At 39.9% G+C, this 26,609-nt stretch overlaps 1 protein-coding gene across 2 annotated transcripts; it reads left to right on the forward strand.

The window, feature by feature from the left end:
- Positions 1-22,850: 22,850 nt before the first annotated feature.
- LOC118888830 (transcription elongation factor A protein-like 3) lies at positions 22,851-24,841 on the forward strand. Of its 2 annotated transcripts, none has more exons than XM_036840310.1 (3): positions 22,851-22,989; positions 23,542-23,608; positions 23,977-24,841. In XM_036840310.1, the coding sequence occupies exon 3, from the start codon at positions 24,004-24,006 to the stop codon at positions 24,586-24,588; it is 585 nt and encodes a 194-aa protein (XP_036696205.1). In that variant the 5' UTR covers positions 22,851-22,989; positions 23,542-23,608; positions 23,977-24,003; the 3' UTR covers positions 24,589-24,841. The 2 variants fall into 2 exon arrangements, with proteins under 2 accessions (XP_036696205.1, XP_036696206.1); XM_036840311.1 differs by having other exon boundaries at positions 22,972-23,001; positions 23,977-24,588.
- Positions 24,842-26,609: the final 1,768 nt, after the last annotated feature.

The raw sequence follows: 26,609 nt of genomic DNA on the forward strand, positions 1-26,609 counted from the left end.
GATAGTACTATGTTGTGTTGCCCCCAGAAAGATCAAGGTACATAAACAGATATACACCACATCTCTGGTATTAAAAATTTCACATTCTGTGGATGGGGCAATGATTAGAGAAAAAAGTGTCTAAAAAACCTCCATAAAGTGGATGATAATGAAAAAAGGTTGAGAAACATTCGTATATTCAGTGATCTAACATGTAGATGATGGGCCACCAGGGTTTAAGGACTGGTCATTTTACATTCCCTCATCAATGCTCACTCTTTAACGGCCAATCTTGGTGGTGGTGGTGGTGGTGGTAGTGATGATGATGATGATGAAGAAAATGAAATCCTGTTCCTGGGGTCAAAAGACCTGGGTATGGGGCTTCCCTGGTGGCGCAGTGGTTGGGAGTCTGCCTGCCGATGCAGGGGACACGGGTTCGAGCCCTGGTCTGGGAAGATCCCACATGCCACGGAGCAACTGGGCCCGTGAGCCACAATTACTGAGCCTGCGCGTCTGGAGCCTGTGCTCCGCAACAAGAGAGGCCGCGATGGTGAGAGGCCCGCGCACCGCGATGAAGAGTGGTCCCCACTTGCCACAACTAGAGAAAGCCCTCGCACAGAAACGAAGACCCAACACAGTCATAAATAAATAAATAAATAAATAAAAGAACGTGAATTTCTTTAAAAAAAAAAAAAAAAAAAAAAAAAAAAAAAGACCTGGGTATGTAGACCGTGTGAACTGACTGGTTTTTAAGATGGCAGACAGGGGCTCAGTCAGAAGAGTAGGTGTCTCAAAGATGATCTGGAAAGTAGGATATTAATGTTTTTAAAACTAACGTAGCAAGTGGAACTCTAAGTTGTGTCTCCTTTAATTTTAACATTTATTCAAGTTACACGTTATTAAATCCATAATTCAGATCAGACCATAGTAAGTTTGGAGATGGTTAAGTAAATCAGGGAAATTTCTTTGCAAATGCCTGCTCAGTAGTTAAAGCTGGAATTATTCTAAAGCTTTTCCCATTGTATCTGGGCAATTGATGCTATCCAATATACTGCTATTTTTTTTAAAGATTTATTGATTTATTGATTGATTGATTACTATGTTGGGTCTTCGTTTCTGTGCTAGGGCTTTCTCTAGTTGTGGCAAACAGGGGCCACTCTTCATCGCGGTGCGCAGGCCTCTCACTATCGTGGCCTCTCTTGTTGCGGAGCACAGGCTCCAGACGCGCAGGCTCAGTAGTTGTGGCACACGGGCTTAGTTGCTCCGCGGCATGTGGGATCTTCCCAGACCAGGGCTCGAACCCGTGTCCCCTGCATTGGCAGGCAGATTCTCAACCACTGTGCCACCAGGGAAGCCCATATACTGCTATTTTTTATAGTGAATTGTATTATATTTTTAATTAAAATAGTATTGTAATTAAAAACATTTTGTATGGCAAAAAAAAATCAGCAAAGCTTGTCTGAAAAGGCTAGAGTAAATATTTTCAAATTATATGAGGGTAATTCTTTTTTAAATTTATTTTTATTGAAGTATAGTTGAATTACAATGTTGTGATAATAGGCTAATTCTTGTGATATATAACAGATGGGCAAATGAAGTGGTAGGCAGCCTCCAAGAAGACACTCAATGATCCACACCTCTGTATTCATGCTCTTTTGTAATCACTTTTCCTTGAATGTGGGCTGAGGTTAGTTGCTTCTAGGGAATAGAATACTTGTGAAGTGGTGGGATGTTACTTCTGAGATTAGTTACAAAGAGGATGTGGCTTCATTTGAAGTACGCTCTTATGCTCACCCTGAGGAAAGCCAGCCACCATGCTGTGTGTTGCCCACATGTCAAGGAACCGATGTCTCTGGCCAGCAACCGGTGAGGCCCTGAGGCCTGCCAAAAGACAAAAGTGTGAGCTCAGAAGTGAGTCCTCACCCAATTGACCCTTAAGATGACTGTAGCCCCAGCCTATACTTTAACTGAATCCTTGCGAGAGACTCTGGGCCAGAAGCACCCAGCTAAGCCACATCCAGATTCCTGACCCCCCAAAATGGTGAATTACTACATGTTTGTTACTTCAAACTGCTTTTATTTTGGAGTATGTTATTATGCATCAATAGATAACTAATACATATATAATCACAGAATACATGTAAAGAGCAATATACATGTTCAACAAACATTTGAAAACAGTTTATCTAATGAAGTACAAATGAAAACTAGAGATATACTAAATTAGATGAAAAAAGGCATGTTGCAGAACAATAGGGATAATGTGATTCTAATATTGAAGAAAAGGTATGCGTATTTTGTGTGTCTGTGACTATATGATAATAATTCACCTACAAAGAAACACATCTGGTGAACACGCAACAACCTATTGATATTGAACACCTTTGGCTCAGAGCATGAGAGTTAGGCAAGAGTGAGACTCAGGGTGATTTCATTTTATGAATATAAAATATATATTTATACATATAAATATGCAAATTTATACATAATATGTAAACAAATATATACATTTAATATTTAGAATATAATTCTATATTGCTTGAAATACTATAAACAGGACATAGTATGAAGATAAAAATTTAAAAACAGAAGTGACATGTAAAGAGATTAAGAGATAATTTACTAATGATTTTATTGTTTTGGAAATATATGGTATGTTTGAGTGTACATCAGCGTGCTTCTATTCCTGAAACTTGATACTATCTGATTGTATGTCTCAAACTCTATCACCCTAAATATTCATGGGCTGTAGCCATTATGATTTGGGTCAAATCCACAATGTGTCACTTTCTAAGTGTGCAAGCTTAGGAAAAGTACTTAACCTCCCTGTCTCTCAGTTTCTTCATCTGTAAAATGAGGATGAACAACCTCACAGTGTAGATGTGAGAATTAAATGTTATTACTTGATCCAAAGCAAATGTTAGCTAATTTTAATACTTTCATTTTTTATGAGCATCAATCTTTTTGCAAGCACTAAAACCTATAATGTAAATGGCAGATTATTGACATTGAACGACATTCAGTATATATTAGTAGTGAATAAAGGCAGGTTACAATATTACAGGGAGGAAAACATCTTAAATTTTAAAAGTATCATGACTGTATTTGCAGAGGCAAAGCAACAGAAATGGTAAATGTCTGGGTAAATATAATAGACTATTCATCTCCTCTTGAGTTCATTAAAATTTTTAATCGTTGAAAGCAAAAAAATATAATAACATTTTCTGATGATATGTCAGTGAATGTAAGTAAAATACATTAGAGAACCATAACCTTAAGAGCAGAGGGCAAAGGGATCTACAACATGGTAAGGTTACTACATGTCATTTGAAGTGGTAAAATATTGATTTTAAACAGACTTTGAAAAGTTGAATAGGGAGTTTTATAGCAACCACTAAAAATGGTTATACAAAACCAAAAATGTTATACAAAGAGACATTGTCAAAATCAAAATAGAAAAATTAAAATGAAGTATCAAGTAATGTTCACATAAGCCAAAAGAAAGCAAAGAATGCAAAGAAGAGGAAGCAGAGGAATGAAAACCAGAGGGAACAGACTGAAAAGGAACAATAAAGTGGTAGGCCGGGCTTCCCTGGTGGCACAGTGGTTGAGAATCTGCCTGCTAATGCAGGGGACATGGGTTCGAGCCCTGGTCTGGGAAGATCCCACATGCCGCAGAGGAACTAGGCCCGTGAGCCACAACTACTGAGCCTGCGCATCTGGAGCCTGTGCTCTGCAACAAGAGAGGCGATGATAGTGAGAGGCCCGCGCACCGCGATGAGGAGTGGCCCCTGCTTGCCGCAGCTAGAGGAAGCCCTCGCACAGATACGAAGACCCAACACAGCCAAAAAAAAAAATAAATAAATAAATAATAATTTTTTTTAAAAAGTGGTAGACCGAAATTCAAATATTTTAACAATTACTGTACATGGTCTAAACACACCAAGTAAATGACAGAGATTGTCTAGATGTTGTATCAATTTTAGAGGAAGGAGTTTTGAAGTCTGAATAAATTGTAGATTTTTTTTACTTCAGTCCTATCTGAAATGTAGTTATATGTTTATATGTCTATAATTTGCAGGTCTGCTGTTCAATGAATACACATTTAGGATTGCTATATCTTGTTGGTGGATTGACCCCTTTATCATTATGTAATAACCCTCTCTGTGTCTGGTAATTTTCTTTGCTCTGAAGTCTACCTTATCTGATGCAAATATATCCACTCTTGCTTTCTATCAATAAAATTTGCCTGTTGTTACCGTTTTACATCCTTTCACTTTCAAGCAACCTATATCATTGTATTTGAAGTGAGTTTCTTATAGGCAGCATTGATTTGGCTCACATTCTTTTCTTTAATCCACTCTGCCAATATCTGTCTTGTAATTGGTATATTTAAATGATTTATATTTAATGTAATTATGGATATGTAATGGATTGTCTGTAATTTTATTTTTTGTTTTGTTTGTTCCCTCTCTTTTTTGTTTCTCTGTTTTCTTTTCCCTGCTTTCCTATAGGTTACTTGAACAAATTTTAGAATTCCAATTTTATTTATTTATTGTTTTCTTGAGTATATCTCTCTGTATAGAATTTTTTGCTAGAGATATATTATCACTGTCTGTTGTTGTTAACATTTCACTACTTCTACTGGGTGTTAACGCTTTCAAATACCTTTTGAAAGCATCTATAGACGTGGGCATTTTTCTCCTTGACTCTATTATTACACTAGATTATATTAATGGATTTCCTGATATTGAAACAGCCTTCTGTTCTTAGAATAAGCTCCACATGTTATGATCTACTTTTTAGTGTGCTGTTGGATTGTGTTTGTTAATATTTTACTTAAGAATGTTCCTTCATATTCATGAAGGAAACTGTTCTATAATTCTCACTTGTGATGCAATCTTTATTAGGTTTGGAATCAATTATATACTTGCTTCATCATAAGAATTTAGAAGTGTTTCTTCTTTTCCATACCCCCAGAATAGTGTGAGTAGCATTGGGATTATCTTACCTTTAAATGCTTGGTAGAAAACAAACCAAAACAAGAAATAAACAAACAAAAAGGTTTGGTAGAATTCTCCCACTGAAGCATCTGAGCCTGCTACATTTTCAGGGGAGAAATTTAACCAATTTCTCTATTTCTTCAATGTAATTGGTCTGTTTGAACTTTTTGTCTCTACTGGGGTAAATTTTTATAAGTTGCATTTTTCTAGAAACATCTATTTCATATGTGTTTTCAAATGTATTTAAATAGAGTTGTGTAAATTATTCACTTAAGAATCTTGAAATTTTTCTTTGATTATATGACTCTTTCTCAGGAATTCCCTGACGGTCCAGTGGTTAGGACTTGGTGCTTTCACTGCCGAGGACCGGGGTTCAGTCCCTGGTCTGAGAACTAAGATCCTGCAAGCCACTCGGTGTGGCCAAAATAAATAAATAAATAAATAAAATAAAATAAAAATAGATAAAACTGGATGACTATTTCTCCTTTGACATTTTAGATGTTGTATATGTTCATTTCCCTCTGTTTTCTTGATTAATTTACCTAGGGATTTGTTCATTTTGTTGACATAAGTTCTGCTGTAGTTTTTTCTAACTCATTCATTTCTACTTTTACCTTTAATGATTCTTTCCTTCTGCATTTTTAAACTTATATTGTGGTTCTTTATCAGGCTTTTGAAATGAATATTAATTAATTTTAATTTTTATTGTTATAGTTATTTAATACCATAAAAATTCCCTCTGACAACTGCTCTAGCTGTAGATTCTGATATGTTGTATTTTCATTATCATTTTTGTAATCAAATTGTGCAAAATTAATCTATTTCCACTTTATCCCAAATTTGTCTAGGAGCCTCAGATACAGTCACTTTGCATAAATATTCCATGTTTATCTGAACTGTAGTTTTTTGTTTTTTTTTTTTAATAAATTTGTGTATTTATTTATTCATTTCTGGCTGTGTTGGGTCTTCATTTCTGTGCGAGGGCTTTCTCTAGTTGCGGCAAGTGGGGGCCACTCTTCATCGCGGTGGGGGGGCCACTCTTCATCGCGGTGGGCGGGCCTCTCATTATCACGGCCTCTTTTGTTGCGGAGCACAGGCTTCAGACGCGCAGGCTCAGTAGTTGTGGCTCATGGGCCTAGTTGCTCCACGGCATGTGGGATCCTCCCAGACCAGGGCTCGAACCCGTCTCCCCTGCATTGGCAGGCAGACTCTCAACCACTGCACCACCAGGGAAGCCCTGAACTGTAGTTTTGTTCTCTATTAGCAGGCATCAGTGTTCAATACATTAGATCTACCTTTGGATTATGTTCTTTAGAGCTTCTCTATACTTAACTGAAATTTTTTGTCCACTTGAATATTCTTGGATTGAGGCAAGTTATAGTAGAATTATATATTATTGGTGTTTTTTTCTATTTCTCCTTACACCTCCTGTGGTGTTTATTTTATGAATATTTTTGTTATGTGTCTGTGGACATAAATATTAATAACACATCTTCCTTGTGAATTGTAGTGTTTACAGTTATCAAGTGTGTTTTTAAAAATCTCTTTTAATCCATTTTGGTCTCAATTCTTACTCCTTAAACACCAAGATTACAACCTTTTCTTTCTTTTTATTTATAACTGCCTGGTATATATTTGCTTATTTTAGAATTTTAACCTCTCTGACTATCTTTGTTTTAGGTATATCATTTGAAAAAGCATTGTGCTGGGTTTTGCTTCGATAGGCAATATGAGAAACTTTTTAATAGATGAGTTAAACTCATTTACAAGTATTTGATATGACCAATGTGTTTGGTCATTTGGGCTCAGTTTTGTCATATGGATTATACATACATAGAAATGATATATATTTGTGTATATATATATAATGAATAGAGAGATTGGCAAATGATATCAGCAGATAATTCACATAAAAAAGCAATATACAGACTGATAAAACTTTCTAAAATATACCAAATTACAACAGCTAAAGAAATTCAAGTTAATATCCTAGGCTATCATGACGAGTGAAAAAGGCATGATGCTGAAAATTATGTATGTGATCTTAATCTTGCAAATGATATATGTATATTCATTGTTATATGCATGCATAAACACAATAATGAGAGAAAATGCCAGACAATATACATTTTTTAAAAATTAATGAGTGATAGTGTTACTGATTAGTTACATATTTATCTCTGTACTTTACTATGTTTTCCACTTTTTCTAAATTTGTATGGATCATTTTAAAAATCAAAATCAAAGCTCATAGAAACATTACTTGTTATTAAATATTTCAGATATTCAAAAAGTTACAGAAAAGAATAAAACAGACTTCTATGTACTCAACTTAAGAAATAAAACATTACGTATGCAGTTGAAACTCACTTTGAATTCTTTTATGATTACCTTAGTCTCCTTCTTCCTCAGAGGTAACTACTATAAAGAATTTGAGTTTTCATTCTTAGGAACTTATAGTTTTATTACATATGCATATATTCCTAAGTGAAATATGGTACTGTTTTGTTGCATGTGTTTATCTGTAGATGCCTGGATGAATGATAGAAAGGAGGAAGAACAAAAAAAGGAGAACAAATACATATAACAGCTTGACAGTATGACCTGTATATGTGCCTTCCTTGCAATGTGTATTCTCTTTCAGAACTTCTAAAATGGACACACCCATTATTTTTTCAGTTTAATATGCTGAAGGAGTCACTAACAGAATCTGCACATACTATTTGCAAGCACTTTTTTCCTGATGTGTTCAAAGTCTAAGAGTTTCCCTGGTACCAGCTATTCTAAAACAATGTTCAATGTATTCTGAACATGAAACATCTTCATATTTGTCTAGGCTTAATTTTCTGTCTTTTATTCATGCTGTTATTCCTTTAGGCCTGTATATCCAGAACTTAATCTGGGCCATCCTGGTGAAAAAAGACACAAAAGATTAGTTTTCTGGTGTCCTGACTAACACCCATAACCTTAGGTTGGTATAAAGATGCATTCCATTTTGAACTTTAGCTGATTTTGTATTACAAGTGCTGGTCATGTGTATATAGTTGCCTCTTTGTTTCCACGGGTTTCACATCTGCAGATTCAACCAACTATGGGTGGAAAACAGTTGAAAAAAAATATTCCAGAAAGTTCCAAAAAGCAAAGCTTGAATTTGCCACAAACTGACAACTATTTACATAGCATTTACATTGAGTTAGATATTATAAGCAATCTAGATTTGATTTAAAGTATATGGGAGATGAATAGCCAAATCAATCTTGAGAAAGAAAATGGAGCTGGAGGAATCAGGCTCCCTGACTTCAGACTATACTACAAAGCTACAGTAAACAAGAACATATGGTACTGGCACAAAAAGAGAAATATAGACCAATGGAACAGGATAGAAAGCCCAGAGACAAACTCACACACATATGGTCACCTTATTTTTGATAAAGGAGTCAAGAATATACAATGGAGAAAAGACAGCCTCTTCAATAAGTGGTGCTGAGAAAACTGGACAGCTACATGTAAAAGAATGAAATTAGAACACTCCCTAACACCATACACAAAAAAATAAACTCACAATGGATTAAAGACCTGAATGTAAGGCCAGACACAATAAAACTCTTAGAGGAAAACATAGGCAGAACACTCTTTGACATAAATTGCAGCAGGATCTTTTTTGACCCACCTCCTAGAGTAATGAAAATAAAAACAAAAATAAACAAATGGGACCTGATTAAAAGCTTTTGCACAGCAAAGGAAACCATAAACAAGACGAAAAGACAACCCTCAGAATGGGAGAAATTATTTGCAAATGAAGCAACTGACAAAGGATTAATCTCCAAATTATACAAACATCTCATGAAGCTCAATACCAAAAAAAAACAAACAACCTAATCAAAAAATGGGTGGAAGACCTAAATAGACATTTCTCCAAAGAAGATGTACAGATCTCCAACAAACACATGAAAAGATGCTCAGCATCACTAATTATGAGAGAAATGCAAATCAAAACTACAGTGAGATATTGCCTCACATCAGTCAGTATGGCCATCAAAAAATCTACAAACAGTAAATGCTGGAGAGGGTGTGGAGAAAAGGGAACCCTCAAGCATTGTTAGTGGGAATGTAAATTGATACAGCCACTATGGAGAACAGTATGGAAATTCCTTAAAAAGCTAAAAATAGAACTACCATATGACCCAGCAATCTCACTACTGGGCATATACCCAGAGAAAACCATAATTCAGAAAGGCACATGCACCCCAATGTTCATTGCAGCACTATTTACAATAGCCAGGACATGGAAGCAACCTAAATGTCCATCAAGAGAAGAATGGATAAAGAAGATGTGGTACATATATACAGCCATAAAAAGGAATGAAATTGGGTCATTTGTAGAGACATGGATGGACCTAGAGATTGTCATACAGAGTGAAGTAAGTCAGAAAGAGAAAAACAAATATCGTATATTAGCACATATATGTGGAATCTGAAAAAATTGACATAGACAATCTTATTTACAAAGCAGAAATAGAGACACATAGAACAAATGTATGGCTACCAAGAGAAAGGGGGGATAGGATGAATTGGGAGATTGGGATTGACATATATACACTACTGATACTATGTATAGAATAGATAACTAATGAGAACCTACTGTATAGCACAGGGAACTCTACTCAGTGCTCTGTGGTGACCTAAATGAGAAGGAAATCAAAAAAGAGGGGATATATGTATACATACAGATGATTCACTTTGCTGTACAGTATAAACTAACACAATGTTGTAAAGCAGCTATACTCCAATAAATTTTTTTTAAAAATCTACAAACAATAAATGCTGGAGAGGGTGTGGAGAAAAGGGAACCCTCTTGCACTGTTGGTGGGAGTGTAAATTGATACAGCCACTATGGAGAACAGTATAGTGGTTCCTTTAAAAACTAGAAATAGAACTACCATATGAACCAGCAATCCCACTACTGGGCATATGCCCAGAGAAAAACATAATTCAAAAAGGCACATGAACCCCAATGTTTATTGCAGCACTATTTACAATAGCCAGGACATGGATGCAACCTAAATGTCCATCAACAGAGAAATGGATAAAGAAGGTGTGATACATATATACAGTGGACTATTACTGAGCCATAAAAAGGAACGAAACTGGGTCATTTGTAGAGATGTGAATGGACCTAGAGACTGTCATACAGTGTGAAGTAAGTCAGAAAGAGAAAAACAAAAATCGTCTATTAAAGCATATATGTGGAATCTTAAAAAATGGTATAGATGATCTTATTTGCACAACAGAAATAGAGATGCAGACATAGAGAACAAACGTATGGACACCAAGGGGGGAAGGGGGGTGGTGGTGGGACGAATTGGGAGATTGGGATTGACTTATGTACACTATTGGTACTATGAATAAAATAGATAACTAATAAGAACCTACTGTATAGCTCAGGGAACTCTACTCAGTGTTCTGTGGTCACCTAAATTGGAAGGAAATCCAAAAAAGAGGGGATATATGTATACATACAGCTGATTCACTTTGCTGTGCAGTAGAAACTAATACAACATTGTAAAGCAACTATACTCCAATAAAAATTAATTTAAAAAAATTAAGCATATGGGAGGGAGGATGTGCATTGGTTATATGAAAATACTACACCATTTTATATATTTTATACAAGGGACTTGAGCATCCATGGATTCTGCTGTCTGTGGGGCATCCTGGAACCAATCCCTTGTGAATAACGAAGGACAACTGTATTTTTCTCTCCTTTTATTATTTTTAGTTGCACAGGGAAAATATATCAAAGGTGTTTTAATCTGCCTGTGTCGATTGCCCTGGGGTCCTAGGCTGAAAGAGACTGTGATTAAACTTTTACTCTGAAAGCCTCTGTTTAAGAATTCTCCCTTTCTAGAAGCTGTGGGGCCGAATGATGGGTGATCTCATGCAGACCCTTTCCCTCCCCTTAGGCACTCACTACTTGGCTAACTGGGTGGTTAAATATGGTTTCAATTCAAGGGGCTTTACTTGGGAGAGAACAGAAAGAAGCATGTTGTGAAACTATTTTCATCTCATGACCTTCACAAATATCCAGAGAAGTGGAGACATTGTCTGACTGTGGAATATAGGTTTATTTGAGAGACATGCTTGTGCTTGCTCTTCCCCTAAGCATCTTTAATTTCTCTGGAGCTGCCAAATGGGGATTGTCAGGTGGTAGCCGTGGCTTAGGGATGTTCCCCATTATGACACTGAGGCACTTTCCTATGGAAAGGGCTAGGAAGTTTTTTATTTATCTTTTCACTTCCAAAACCAAGACACTTTCATTGTAGATAAAGATGGAAAATGCAGGAAAGAAAAAAAATCATTAAAAACCCTTAAAACTCTACTAGTCTTGAGTAAGCACTGTTATCGTTTGAACATACATATTGTTTTCAGAATTCTATGCAAATATAGCCACATATTTAATTATAACCATATTTAAGAGTAACAATGAGATGTTATCTTACAGTTTTGCAAACTGATTTATTTATAGAAAAACATCATATTATGAATGTCAATCCATGCCGATCAATATAAATCCACATAATTAAAATGACAGTAGAAGCACTAATGGTCAATTCAGGTATGAAAATAATGATGGCAATGGTTACTATTTATTGCTGACTTCCTCAGTGCCTGACACTGTTATAAGTGCTAAACCTATATTACTCATTTAATCCTCACCACAACCTATGAGGAGGAGCTATTGTTGCCCAACTTTAAACATAAGAAACTAAGAGCAGGGGCTTCCCTGGTGGTGCAGTGGTTAAGAATCCGCCTCCCAGTTCAGGGGACACTGGTTCGAGCCCTGGTCCGGGAAGATCCCACATGCCGTGGAGCAACTAAGCTTGTGCACCACAACTACTGAGCCTGCACTCTAGAGCCTGCAAGCCACAACTACTGAGCCTGTGAGCCACAACTACTGAAGCCCGCATGCCTAGAGCCCATGCTTCAAAACAAGAGAAGCCACCACAATGAGAATCCCGTGCACCTCAAAGAAGAGTAGTCCCCACTCGCCGCAACTAGAGAAAGCCCATGTGCAGCAATGAAGACCCAACCCAGCCAAAAATAAATAAATAAAATAAATTCTAAAAAAAGAAACTAAGGGCAGGGCTAGCAGGTGGTAAGGGTAAGATATACTGTATGGCTCCTGAGCCCATACATCTAACCAGGATATGCTATTGCCTCTCCTATGACAAGGCCTTCAACCTTACTGTTATTCAGGGCAAAGTAAGATAAAAGAACCTGAGGTGCCATGTTTTTTTTCCCCAGTTAACTAGGCAGAAATTTAAAATATTGATAATAATTAGTGTGGTTTGGAGTTTTGGGGAAATGTGTCCTGGTATATTGCAAAAGTTCTCCCCATCTTGTTTCCCTTCCTGTGCCTCAGGTGCATTCCCCATTCTAAAGCTGAGTGAGTTTCCTGTTGGTAGAACTGAAAATATTTGTTTCCATACCATTTAACTATTTTGTATTGCTGCAAGATCAATAAATGTGTACTATAGGTAAAAATATATAACATAGAAAGGAACTAAAATAACATTACCCCAAAACACACCATCTAAAGCATACCCACTGTATTTGTTTCCTAGGGCTGCCTTAAAATAGTACCACAAAGTAGGTGGCTTAAAAACAGAAGTTTATTGTCTCATGGTTCTGGAGGCTAAAAGTCAAAATCAAGGTATCAATGGGCCATGCTCTCTCTGAAACCTATAGGACTTCATCCTTGCCTCTTCCTAGTTCCCTGCAGTTTGAAGGCAATCTCTGGTGTTTCTTGGCTTGTAGATGCATCGCTCCCAATCCTCCATCTCCATGTGACATTCTCCCTCTGTCTCTTCATATTATCTTCTATCTGTGTGAGTCTCTGTGTCTAACTTTCCCCTTTTTATGAAGACACCAGTCATATCAGATTAGAGCCCACCCTAATAACCTCATTTTAACTTGATTACCTCTGTAAAGACCTTATTTCCAAACAAGGTCACATTCTGAGATAGTTGGGATTAGGACTTCAGCATACATTTTTCAGAGGATACAATTCAACCCAGAAAAACCACTAATGTTTTCATCTGCATTGTATTCTTCTAGTAGTTTTCTTATGCAAGAATTTATATAGTTATGCGTGTGTGCATGCATTTATAGATTTATGTACAAATATAAGATCACATTTACGTTTAGTTTTGTAACCTGCTTATCTCACTAATAACATTCCTCAGTCAGTGACTGTGAATAAACATCAGTCTATACCATATGGATAGTAGGTATACTAATGCCTGATGAAGATAGAGAAAAATAAATTAAAATGAGTAAAATTTTTTATGTGTTGAGTGCTTTTCATGTATTGAGTCATTTAATGATCACAGCACCATTATAAGGTAGATATGGTGTTAATCCTCATTTTATAGATGAAAAACTGAGGGACAGGGGAAATAAGGACTTGACCCAGGACTGAACATTTAGGGAGCAGGACAGCTTGGATTTGTACCCAGAACCTCATGCTCCAGAGCCTGGGAAACTGTCAAAGATTTGTTAAGTGACAGGAGCAGTCTGCACAAACATTCATATTTTAGGAGGTCATTAAAAGTAGCACTAAGTATGTTAATATATTATGCAAAATATCTCGACCTAGTGACAAAAAGGTGTTTTGTGACCATTTTGAGAGCATGTGACAGAATCCATAGTGCAGTGGGATAATGAGTCAGTTGGAAGTGAAGAATGTTAACAGGGAATGCAGAAAATGTCTTTGAAGAGGGAGAGAGAGAGAGAGAGAGAGGGACATTGGGGGTGAAGCGAGAGAGATATCTTGAGGCTGAGTGGGGATGAGGGGTCCAAAGAGAGTTTTTTTTTTAAATCTTTACTGCCTTGAAACTTGAGTAAGTTTAAAAGTTAATGTTAAAGAGGCATCTCTTCTCAGATTTAATCCTTGAATTTTCCCATATATTCATTTCCCTCCTTACCCTCCTATTTCCTCTATAGATTTAATGACACCTCTAATGGAACACTATGGGTCTTAAGCTCAATATGCATTTAGTTATTAGTGAATAGAAAAATGAGTACTCGTGTATCAAAGGAGTGCTAGTCCTTTTGGGATTTTTGCCTCTCAGGGAGGCAACAGGTAGCTGGAGTCCTGGTGGATGTAGCTGCTAGGTAATGCATGCTCTGAGGATGTCCGCACTGGTGACTGTGGGATGGGTCCAGAATTTTCCTATAAATGTATTAACATACAGAACAGTCCAGGAGCAGCAGCTAGGCAAGCACCACAGCTTGCTGCCCTGGTGCCATCTCTCACTGAGCTCATCAGGTGAGTCAAAGGCAAGTCTGTCTTCCCAGCATGGGGAACTGGATTAGTATCTGCTCAGAGGCACAGTGTGGAACAGTTCTTATGAGTTTGTGAATCACCCTAGAAAGAAGAGAACCTCTGTCCCCAAACCTTTGAACTTAAGACCAACCAGAGAGATATTTGCTCCCATCATTTGGATGCCTGCACTCTCATTATGAGAAAACAATGAGAAATGATTTATAACTTCTAAACTGTTACCAATGGAAAAAAAAAAAAGATTGTACCCAACTGTATTTTTCAAGATGGTACAGCATACAGTGCTAATTTTTCTTTGACTTAATATAATAGAAGTTTATTCTTCTCTCATAAAACAGTCCAACTCTGGTGTTACTTGTCAGGTTTTTTTCATGGATGCCTTTCCTGCAAGGGGGTTACAGGGACCCAGGTTCTTCCATCCTGTAGCCTTGCCACTCCCTTGATATTCAGAGTTCTATGACCAATTCTCTGCTGACAGAGAGTGAGGGCATGGAGTATTGCTTGGGAGGTTTTTAGAAGCCAGATGTAGGAGTGACAAATATCACTTCTGTCCACATCCATTGGATAGAACTCCATTGTTTCGTGTTTCAGTTTGGGTTCCCCCCAAAGCAGAACTTGGGTGCTGATAGTTTATTTGGGAGGTGATCCCAGGAAGCAACAAAGAGGTAAGAGCCAGAATTGAGTCAAGAAAGAGTTAAAGCCAATATAACGGTGCATTGTCAACATGACTGCTGTAGGTAAGTAATGGGGACTAGGGTTAGCTGTGACCTCTGAGAAGCATACAATATGTCTCCCAGAATTGTCTGCTAAAAAGTTGGAGGGCTGGAAGGTTTATTTATCTCTCCATGTCTCCATGTTCTGTTGGTTAAGGATTGCTCCGGGAGTGGGGGAGGGCATTAATTCCCCTGCAATTCAAGGATGAGCTTCTGTGGGGGTTATGAGGGTTGCTTGAGTCGAATAGGAAGAATCTGATACAAGAAGGTGAATGAAAGTGGCCTGCTTGAGTAGGACACTGCTGCTGTCAGTGTGAGCTCACAGGCAACTGTCCACGATAGCTAAGGAGATATGATAGGAGGCACCAAAACTTCTTGCTACACATGACCTTCACCTAATTACAAGGGAAGTTAAACAATGTAGTATAGCTGTGTCCTGTAGAGGTAAAGAAAATTGGAAACAACCTAAATTTTCATAAAGAAGTAGAGTATTTAAATAAATTATGAAGTGCGTTCATTAATGGAAAGTTCTCTGAAATGCATTTTAAAGGGAAAAGAATGAATTGCAGAGCAAGTCAAATAATATTACCCAGATATCAGGAGTGAGGTATGGACTTGGCGAGTCATAATTGTATAGATATCATGAACTAGCTGAAATTATCTATTAAGTAAGGAATAGATAGATAGGTAGATAGATAGATAGATAGACAGACAGACAAAGGTTTTTGGACTGCTTATTTCACCCCTTTTTGTTTTCTGTTTCAGGCAATGCTGAAGCGAATATCCTTTTGCCAGCCTATTCTTGTACATGTGAGAAAATTTCCCTATATTACATGCTTACACATATATTCCCTGGGATTTTATTTCAATAATTTAAACTCTCTCAAAAAGTATATGAGAATTCTCATTTCTTCACTTCACTTCTATTCCTGGTGTCACCAAAATATTTAAACTCATGTCTAATTGAAAAGTGTGCTTCTATTTCCTTGATTTGTATTGAAATTGAGTCTCTCTCTCTCTCTCTCTCTCTCTCTCTCTCTCTCCACACACATACAGAGCCAATTTTAAAATTCTTCTTGTGTAAATTTTGGTCCATTTTTGGGGCTTCTTTCTATACTTAATTTTTGTCAGATGATAGGTGATAAAAGTTTACTTAGATGCTTTTATTTACATTCCTTAAATTATTAGTAAGCTTGAACTTTTTCTTGTAGCTATTGACCAGCTACATTTCATCATCTGTGCACTGTTTACAAATTTTGTCCATTTTGCTATTTTGTTATAGGGGCTCTTAAGGAATTATGGCTAATATCTTTCACTGATACATATATTTATTATTTCAACAGATATTTATTGGGTGTTTATTATTTGCCAGACACTACAGCCAAAATTCATGTCCCAGATCTTTCTTCTGAGATCTAGATGCTTATATTTATTGGAAATGACCACTTGAAGAAAGAAAAGTATTAGTATCCATCCATACATGCATGAATTATCAACAAGAACATACACATTTCGGGCTTCCCTGGTGGTGCAATGCATAAGATTCTGCCTGCCAATGCAGGGGACAGGGGTTCAATCCCTGATCCGGGAAGATCCCACATGCTGTGGAGCAACTAAGCCCGTGCACCACAACTACTGAGCGTGTGCTCTAGAGCCCGTGAGCCACAACTACTGAAGCCTGTGTGCCTAGAGCCTGTGCTCTGCAACAAGAGAAGCTACCTCAATGAGAAGGGCATGCACTGCAAAGAAGAGTAGCCCCCACTCGCCACAACTAGACAAAGCCTGCGTGCAGCAACGAAGACCTAACACAGCCACAAAAAAAAAAAAGAACATACACATTTCAAAACACTTATCCCTAAGTCCCGCATGACCACAAAATAAAAAGGATTCGGTGTGTTATTTGAGGAGAACTACTGGCTCAGAGTTAGTTTTTCTGTGATAACTATACCTATGGGAAGATGTTTAAAAATTACCTGATGTTTCTGAGTTTTCTTCTTCTCATTTGTAAAATGGGAATAATTTTATCTATATCAGACAATTAATGTGAGAAGCAAAAAAGCAAAATATTTCAAGTGTCATACACAGCATATGGTTATTTCGTACTCAACAGACATGAGTTCCCTTCCTTTCTCACATCCATCCTTCCTTTAAAGAAGACTCCTTTGACATAATCCAAATAGCATGATTACATGTTAATCACGTGGAAATGTTAATTAAGAAAATGTACAAGCTTCCATTAAGTATTAACTTCAGTGTCATTTCTATGTATGGATGTGATCTCTCTGATAATTTAGAAAAAAGAAAAACAATCACTGGGCCAGTTCCATAGGGTTTGCAAAAGAAAACCATCACCCCATCCCATTTTATTTCATATATTTCCCCATCCTACTTTTTAATTCTATGTTATTTTCTCAAGAATAATTTGTGCAACGTGACCCATAAGGAAGAGGCTTTGCAGTGGAGCATTGCAATAGAACACTGGGGACCAGGCACACCATAGGGTCTTGGGTAAGTAATCTCCCCTGCGCTGGTTGTTTTTTGGATAACATCCCAGATAGATGTAGGGGTTTATGAGATTCCATCTGGGAAAGCACATATGATAAAATGTCATATAACTAAATACACACACTCACACAGAAATGAGTGCATGTAAAATGGTGAAATCTGAATAAGGTTGGTGGGTTATATCTGTCGACAAAAAAATTAATCAACAGTCAATCTAAGAAAGAAATGGAAAATTTATTCAAGCCAACCTGAGGATTACAACCCAGGAGACAGTCTTTCAGAAAGCACTGGGTACTGTTCCAAAGAGGTAAAAGGGGAGATCAGTATATATGTGATTTTAGAGAAGAGGTATGTACAATCAAGCACACATCTTGGTAGAAGGTTACTGCTATTCGCAAGGGACAGATATCTTAGTTAATGGTTTTAGTGCTTTTCTAAGTATGAGAAGATGCAAGAAACTGTATTCATAAAATTTTTCTCCTGAAAATATCTAGCTATCTGAAGGCCAGTTCTGCCACTTTTCCCGGAGCACAGAGTGCCTTATTCCTGATCTCCACCCTGAACTCCTTTCAGGGTGTGTTGAAGGTCAGAGACTTGTAGAGCCTCATGGTAAGCAACCTTCTTTAGTTGGCACAGCTCCCTCATAGTCATAAATATGACCAAGGGTTGGGAGACATTTCATGACCATTTTGTCCCATGGTGTTAGAAATGCTCATTCCCAGGTCAGGTCAGGATTTCGTTGACAGGCCACTCAATGTGCTATTACTGGACTAAGCCCTATTAACAGTAGCTAAAACTCTCTAGACCGCCTGTCTTACTAGTTTGTTATGGTCCAGGAAAAGATTCCCTCTTGTTGCTTCTTCACATATCTAGAGTTACACTATTACAATCATTATTCTCATATAGAATTACATATTTGGTCAATTGTTTCAAGTCTCCTAGTCTTCATTATTTTTATTGGAGGCTCAGTCACACATTTGGTAATGCAAGAAAAAAAAATCATAAAATAGGCAGAATACAAGTAATATACATAGTAAAATTAGTAAGGTCATAAGTAAGTGTTTAAGCTAAGACCTTCCATTAGGTGGGGCGCCCAGTATCTCCCCAGGTCATATGACCAGCCTGTTCTTCACCAATCACTATCTTTACGGGAAGTGATATATTGGCATTGTACATAAAGTTCACCAAAGATGTTTGTACGTACAAGGTGAACGATGGGTCATCGTGTCCCCTTACATGATTAAGAAAGCAATGTTATCTTCTAAGGAGTTACATGGCTGGCATCAGAAAAAGAAAAATTGTCCTTTGTGGTTGAGCAGGTATTTCTGCTGTTGGGGAGGTCTGGTCAATGCATAATGCAGATGCACAATGCACACTAGAGGAGAGGGAGAGGGACCAAAGAAGTGGAGAAAAATTTTTATGTTTAAATTTTTCTTGTCTTACCTTAAACTATGAATTTTATTTCATCATATCAATGTCAATTTTCTGTTTGTGATATTTTATTGTAGCTACACAAGTTACCATTGAGGGAAAATGGGTAAGGGGCATAAGACATCTCTCTCTACTGTTTCTTACAAGTACCTGTAAATCTACAATTGTCTAAAAATAGGTTTTTCTCATTTAGGAAACTAAGAAAACCCACCGCCAATTGAACACTTGCTATGTGCTAGGCAGTGGGGCATGTGGCTTTTTTTTTTAATTTTTATTTATTTATTTATTTAGTTTTGGCTGTGTTGTGTCTTCGTTTCTGTGCGAGGGCTTTCTCTAGCTGCGGCGAGCGGGGGTCACTCTTCATCGCGGTGCGCGGGCCTTTCACTGTCGTGGCCTCTCTTGTTGCGGAGCACAGGCTCCAGACGCGCAGGCTCAGTAGCTGTGGCTCATGGGCCTAGTTGCTCCGCAGCATGTGGGATCTTCCCCGACCAGGGCTCAAACCCGTGTCCCCTGCATTGGCAGGCAGACTCCCAACCACTGCGCCACCAGGGAAGCCCAGGCATGTGGCTTTACATGAATTACCTCTAGGATAAAAATACTTCCTGATCTGCCCTGAACAGAAGGGTTGCCTGTTGACCTGGCATCCCATATAGTTTAACATTTGTCCCAAAATCTTCATTGTTAAACAATGTATTATTATTGCTGATATTTACATTAAAGTGTTACTGAGTCCAAGCTCACACCACTTGCCACAAGACAGGCCAATAAATCGAGAGACAAGGTGTTGGGGCAAGGAAAATCGACTTTGTTCGGAAAGCCAGCAAACTGAGAAGGTGGCAGGCTAATGTCCTAAAGAACCATGTTAATTTGGGGTAGAGTTCAAGCTTCTTTTATGCTAGCAAAAGGAGAAGCAGGAGGAGGTGAGGTCAGGTGGTGAGGAATAGCCTCAAGCAGCTGTGCGTGGGTGGTGGTCTGAGGGAGGTTATGAAACTCCCATTGAAGTTAATCAGGTCTGGTCAAGATGTTCCTGCAGAACTAGATAAGACAAACGTTAATTTTTCTTGTTCTTGTTTCCTTATCACCTCGGGGGGGAGGTAGAGTTTTTTCAAAAGGGGGCTATCACCTACACCCCAAGCTGCAGGCAAAATTCCTTCAATGATTAATGTGGTTATGTGCAGAGCTAGCATAACAAAGCAAAGGCAACTAACAACAGAATACAAAGGTAAGAACTAAAATAGGTTCAAGATAGAGTAAGAGTTGTTCTTCCTTGTTACAAAAGTAAGCCAGAATGGGTTTAGTAGACCTTGTTTACTTGTATTAGTTTCCTAATGCTGCTATAAAAAAATAACCACAAACTTGAAGGCTTAGAACAATACACATTTATTCTCTTACAGCTGCGGAAGTCAAAAGCTCAAAATCAGTTTTACTGGGCTACGATCAAGTTTATTGGCAGGGCTGTGTTCCCTCTGGAGGCTCTAGAGGAGAATCCATTTTCTTGCCTTTTCTAGTTTATAGAGCTGCATTCCTTGCATCCCTTGGCTCATGGCTCCTTACTCCATCTTTGAAGCCAGCAATTTAGCACCTTGCTTCAGTTGTCACATTGCCGCCTTCTGTAGTAAAATCTCCCTCTATCTCCCTCTTATAAGGACACTTGTAATCGTATTTAAGGCCACCTGGATAATCCGGGATATTCTTCTTGTCTCAAAATTCTTAATCACATTTGCAAAGTCCCTTTTCTAATTCAACATAATTAACACATCCCTTTCAAGGACAACGTGCAGGGTATTCACTGTTAAAATGAAGTAAACTCACACAGGAGCAGCTAGAGAGCGAGCCCCTTTTTGTCCTGAGTGGCAGTGACAAAAGCATTTGATGCTGCTACCTCTGCTGGTTATATGTGATTAGCTAGTTGGGCCATGACCATGCCAAGGACATTTAAAATGCATGAAAATGTATGAGAAATATGTGAGGGAAGTAAAAGCTGAGCTGTGCTGCCATGGAGCTTGAACATCCTTGGTACAGTGGTTTTATCATTTATTATGCAGTGTAAATCTACATCTATATTTATTTTATTGTTGGAAATGATTCTTCAATCTCTGAATAAGATTGAATGAAAAATTAAGTAACGAATTCTGTTTTCTTTGGTGATAAACATTTAACTCCCACAAAATGTTTGCTGACATTTACTATGCACCAAGGGGACTGTAGTGATATTATTGACCTCAAGAAAACCCAAATCTACAAACCTGCTAAAGAAACATTCGCATCTACTTCAGAAGATAGTAGTTATTTTTAAAACAATATGTCAATTTAGTACATACAGATGTAGAAGTTGTGTTAACTTCTCATTCTATGAACAGAACTTCTAATTTAGAAGAAATTATTTTTCTTCTAATTTAATTATTCAGATTTTGAATCCCAAGTTTTTGTGTGCATATTCAAAGGTAGGAGTGATAGCTCCTAATATGTTGGCTCTGTTAGCAAAAGAACTTAGGAAACAATTATTGATGATAGTTAAAATCAGCATCATCAGATGATTACAAAGAAAATCAGTTACTAGCAACAGTGATTTGATATTACTTTCATCAAATTAATGGAATAATAATACAATAATAATGCATTTTTTGTATTATTGATGAAAGGGAAACATGTAGCCTTGTTATTAATGGCATTGTGAATTCAGTTAATAAATTCAACTTTGAGGATAAAATTACTTGTGATGTGGTGTTAATGTGTTAATGAGAATACACATTTTGGTGGAACAAAATGTTGTAGGAAGATAAATGCTTTACTAAATTAAGAAACACATGCATCAGAAATATAATCAGAATTGGTTGTGTCACACATGTAATTAATAATTGTGTAAAGAAGATGTGGTATTTTGCAAATCAAAATAGAAACGGTGGTGTCCCATAGTTACACATATGAACACTCAGACACACGTATACCCTGTGTGTGTTTGTGTGTGTGTCTGTGACAACACTGTAGAAGCTACACTATTGGCAGTTTTCTAGTCTTGGGTTGGGTGGTGGTTTCACAAATGTGAAAGAGGAAAAAAAAAAGGGAATGGAAGAGAAGGAAGAGGGACAAACATGGGTTACACGATGCATCTGTGCACCTGTGGTCCATATTTTTAAATGTTTTAATGCATCCTTTTTTTTCTTTTTTCACTTTTTAGCAGTCTGTCATTCTCTGTAGATGAGAATAGGTTAAACGTTGGAGTGCAAGTTTCCAGTGTGGAGAGAAGTGAACAGAGAAGGTGAGAAGTAAGTTGGTAAAATCAGTTTGGGGTTATGGATTTTGAGGTCCCTCAGGGACATTCAGGCGGTGGTGTCCAATAGACAGTTGGCAAAGAAGGTCTGAGACTCAAGGGAGGGAATAACCTGGATATGTAGATTTGGGAATCATCTGTGTTTAGAGGGAAATGAACAGAGACCAGCCAGGGAGAGAGAACACGTGGGCCGAGAAGAGCAGAGGCTCAGGACATAGCTGCTACTCAAGGAGGCAGCGCAGCTTCCTGGCGGGCACCACCACCAGCGCTCTGGAGTCAGGCGGAGCTGGTCTTGAAAGCGGGCTGTGGGGCTCCGTGTGGAGCGCTCTTGGAGAAGTAGGGTACCCTCCCTGTGATCAGCTGTCACAACTGGGGATAATGGGCATCTCAGAGGGATGCTGAGCGAGGACCTGAGAGGCGCCAGGTAAAGCACCTGCAGTCAGGAAGCCTCCCCTGACCTGCTCTGTCGGTAACTCCTCCTTCTCCAACCACCCCGCCCCCCCACAGTCCTCAGCTGTACGGTCCTTCTGGGATGGGGGTGACGGGCGGGGTGCAGGGGGAGACCGAGCTCCGGTGACGTGGCGCTCACGTGACTGGCCGGGCACCCTGCAATCGGGTCCCGGCGCCGTCCGCTCGCGTTGCCCGCGCGGAACCAGTTCCCGGAGCTGCCCAGGCGGCGGGCGAGGGGCGAGCGGGCTTAGGCGAGCCAGAGGAGGCGCAGGCCCGGCCCGGGCGCTGCAGGTCAGTGTGAAGGTGGGCGCTGCTGGCGGCCCGGGTTGGGGTGGAAGCGGGTGGGACTAGGATCCGGGAGCAGCGAGGAGAGGGGAAGGGGTCCCGAGATGGGTGAGGAGGGGCACGGGGCGCGGCGTGGGCAGGTGGGGAGGGAGGACCCTGCAACTGGCCCCGCCGCCTCCTCGACGCCCCTCCTCTGCGCCCTCCATCCATTTTCTAGCCTGAAATGGGGTCGGGGGGACGGGGAGGGAGCAGTGCGACCGTGAAACGTAGACAAATTCTGCAAATAACCCCCCTCTCACACTCTGAGCCTATGAGGAAATATTGACCTCAGCGTAAAGGGGTGGGGGCGGGGCGGGATGCCTGCCGGGGAGGGGTCCCAGCGACCCAAACAGTTTGTAAAGCATCCTGGTCTGGTCCTGAGGCCTGACAAAAAGATATGGCGACTGAGGTGCGGGGTCAGGGGAGGTCAGGGGGAACCGTTGGATGAGGAGGGCCCGGATTCAGGAAAGGAACCTCAATCCACTGACCGTGCAGCCCCTCTCTGTCTCCTGTCTGCAGGTCTGCGTGTCTGTTCTCAGCACTCTGCAAGGCTAGAAAAGGAGGAGCCTGTCCAGAAACCCTGCAGGTCAGTGAAAGGAGGGAGAAGCACTGGACAGGCACGGGGCTGGGGGCCGGGTGTGGAGGGCACAGCTTGGGCAGAATTTGAGGGCCCCACTGCCCATCCCCCCACCATATGTAATATACACACTTCCTGCCACGCTGAAGGATGGTACAAGGTGGCAGGGCCTGCCAGGGAAATGGTTGGCTCTCAGTGCAGAAGGAATGGTGGGGTAAAGGGTGGCCAGAAGGCACACTAGGCTGGGCCAGGTCAGGGGAACGCTGACAAGTGTGAGATGCCAGTAATATCCGGACCTGCATTCCACCCCCAAGCCCTCAGTCTCCCTTGTTTCCTCTTGTCTCTCTCCCCCCACCCCACCCCATCGCATCCCCCAGGACAGGAAAACGAGGGGACATCTCAACATGGAAAAACTCTGCAATGGAAATGAAGGAAAGCTGGAAAGCGAAGGAAAGCCAGAAGATGAAGTAGAGCCTGAAAATCAAGGAAAGTCAGATGAGGAAGAAAAGCAAGAAGTGGAGGGGAAGTCAGAACACGAGGGAGAGCTCCAGAATGAGGGACGGCCAGAAGATGAGGGGAAGCGAGAAAAGCAGGGCAAGTCTGAAGCTGAGGGAAAACCACACGGTGAGGGCAAGCTGGAATCCCAGGCAAAGCCAGAGAGTCAGCCGCGGGCTGCCGAAAAGCGCCCCGCTGAAGACTATGTGCCCCGGAAAGCAAAAAGAAAAACGGACAGGGGGACAGACGATTCCCCCAAGGACTATCAGGACAACTTACAGGAAAGGCATCTGGGCAGTGAGGAGATGATGAGAGAATGTGCAGATCTGTCAAGGGCTCAGGAAGAGCTAAGGAAAAGACAGAAAATGGGTGGTTTTCATTGGATGCAAACAGATGTACAGGATCCATTCACCCAAAGGGGCCAACGGGGTGTCAGGGGAATGAGGAACGGAGGTAGGGGCCAGAGGGGCTTACATGATATCCCATATCTTTAATGCCTCTGGCCTTCAATTCTGACTCCTCTGATGAGAATATCGCTGACCCTGCTTTCCCTGGCAGGCATTTGCCAGGCTATGTGCTTTAACCTTAAGCTGATACTTTGCTTTAGGTGTCACTCTCATTACCAGCAGCCTTTTGATCCAACTACAGTGCTCTCTGTGTTTCAGTAGGGGATTTTCACCCACGTGCATGGAAGAGATGTTCATGGTACACTGTAAAATAACATTAAAGAAAAAACAGTTTTCAGAATGGAATATATAGCATCAAACCATTTTTGTAAAAGTATAAATGTTTGTGTAATGCATCTGTGCACAGAGAAAACTAAAAATTAAGTGATGTTTTTTTCTTGAATGGTAGCCAAAAATAGGTCTCACCTGCACTCAAAAATAAGTCCAGTCACCTGATGGTACCTCCATGCCATTCCTCTGCAGATGTGCCCATCCCCATGTCTTCTCCTAGTTGTAACCATGTCAATGGGCACTGCTATCCCTTCTCTGAGGCCTTTACCGTCCTATGGCTCCCACCATGTGTGATTCTTTATCTTTCTTTTCTTTGCTCACTCATCTCCACTTTTTCCTAAATGATATGCATTATGTTAGTCATTAAAAAACAACTAAGGGACTTCCCTGGTGGCACAGTGGTTAAGAATCCACCTGCCAATGCAGGGGACACAGGTTCGATCCCTGGTCCGGGAAGATCCCACATGCCGCGGAGCAACAAAACCCATGCGCCACAACTACTGAGCCTGTGCTCTAGAACCTGCGAGCCACAACTACTGAAGCCCGCGTGTCTAGAGCCCATGCTCCACAACAAGAGAAGCCACTGCAATGAGAAGCCCACACACCACAAAGAAGAGTAGCCCCTGCTCGCTGCAACTAGAGAAAGCCTGCGTGCAGCAACGAAGACCCAACGGAGCCAAAAATAAATAAATAAATAAATAAATTTACTGGGGGGAAAAAAAAAAACTAAGACCAGAAAACAATACATGATAAGTGATTGGACTGTTCAGTGAGTTTATGAGAGCAATGAAGACACAATATTCCTGTTGTTAGAATGTACAATAATAGGTAAAACTCATATTAACTCTGGTACCCGGAGCTAGAGGAATCAACTTGGCAGTTATAACAGACACACTGTTGTAAGGGTCAGTGTTGTCATCTGTAAAATGGGGATAATATTTGCCTCATGGGACTGCCAAGTGGATCAAATGAGGTACTGAGTATATGAGATGTGTTGTGACCTAGCCCCCACCAGATACCTGGGGGAGGAACGGCTCCTATACCACTCTCATGCAGTAGCAGGTACGTGGATGGAATCAGACTCTTAGAGGAGAACTGAGGGAGGTCTCACTTGTGCCCAGGAACAAGTTCAGGCAGCTGAGAGATAGGTGCCACCCTCTCCGGGATACTGCCATGTCTGCTGGGCACTGTGCCTCTTCTCCTGGGTCCTGTACTCATTACTGATACTGTGTAATGAGCTGGAAGGTGTAAGGTGCCAAAGCCATATCAATTTCTCTGGAGTCAGTGCCCACCTACCCTTGACCTCTATAGAAGTGTGGATAAAGCCCTCTCTTCACTTTAGAGTTACGGTTACCCTGTTACCTGTGAGTATCCCCCTAGTGCTACTTGAGACTAATACCTTTCAGACTCTTTTTAAGCAAAATGATCATTTATGTGTATTTTGTTGGTTTGCGTGTTTTTGCATACATAAGCATCCTTCTTACCAAATTCAGATGTTGCAGGTTAGACCAGGGGGGAAATATCTGCATGGTAGAAACTGTGCTATTCTCACAGGTTAATATCTCACCTGCAGTCTCTCTTTCCTAGGTTGAATTCTCTCCCAGGAAACTCTTCTCAGGCCCTGCATTAGCAGTTCAGCAGACCCATCAACATATTTGATTTTTAGATCCTTAGTAGTGAATATGTGGTGCATACACCAGCTGCATCAGCATAACCTGTGAGCTAATTAGAAATGCAGAGTCCCAGGCCCTACTCAGACCTACTGAGTTGGAATCTTT

This window comes from Balaenoptera musculus, chromosome X (assembly GCF_009873245.2).
Source record: "Balaenoptera musculus isolate JJ_BM4_2016_0621 chromosome X, mBalMus1.pri.v3, whole genome shotgun sequence".
In the NCBI taxonomy this organism is placed as follows: domain Eukaryota; kingdom Metazoa; phylum Chordata; class Mammalia; order Artiodactyla; family Balaenopteridae; genus Balaenoptera; species Balaenoptera musculus.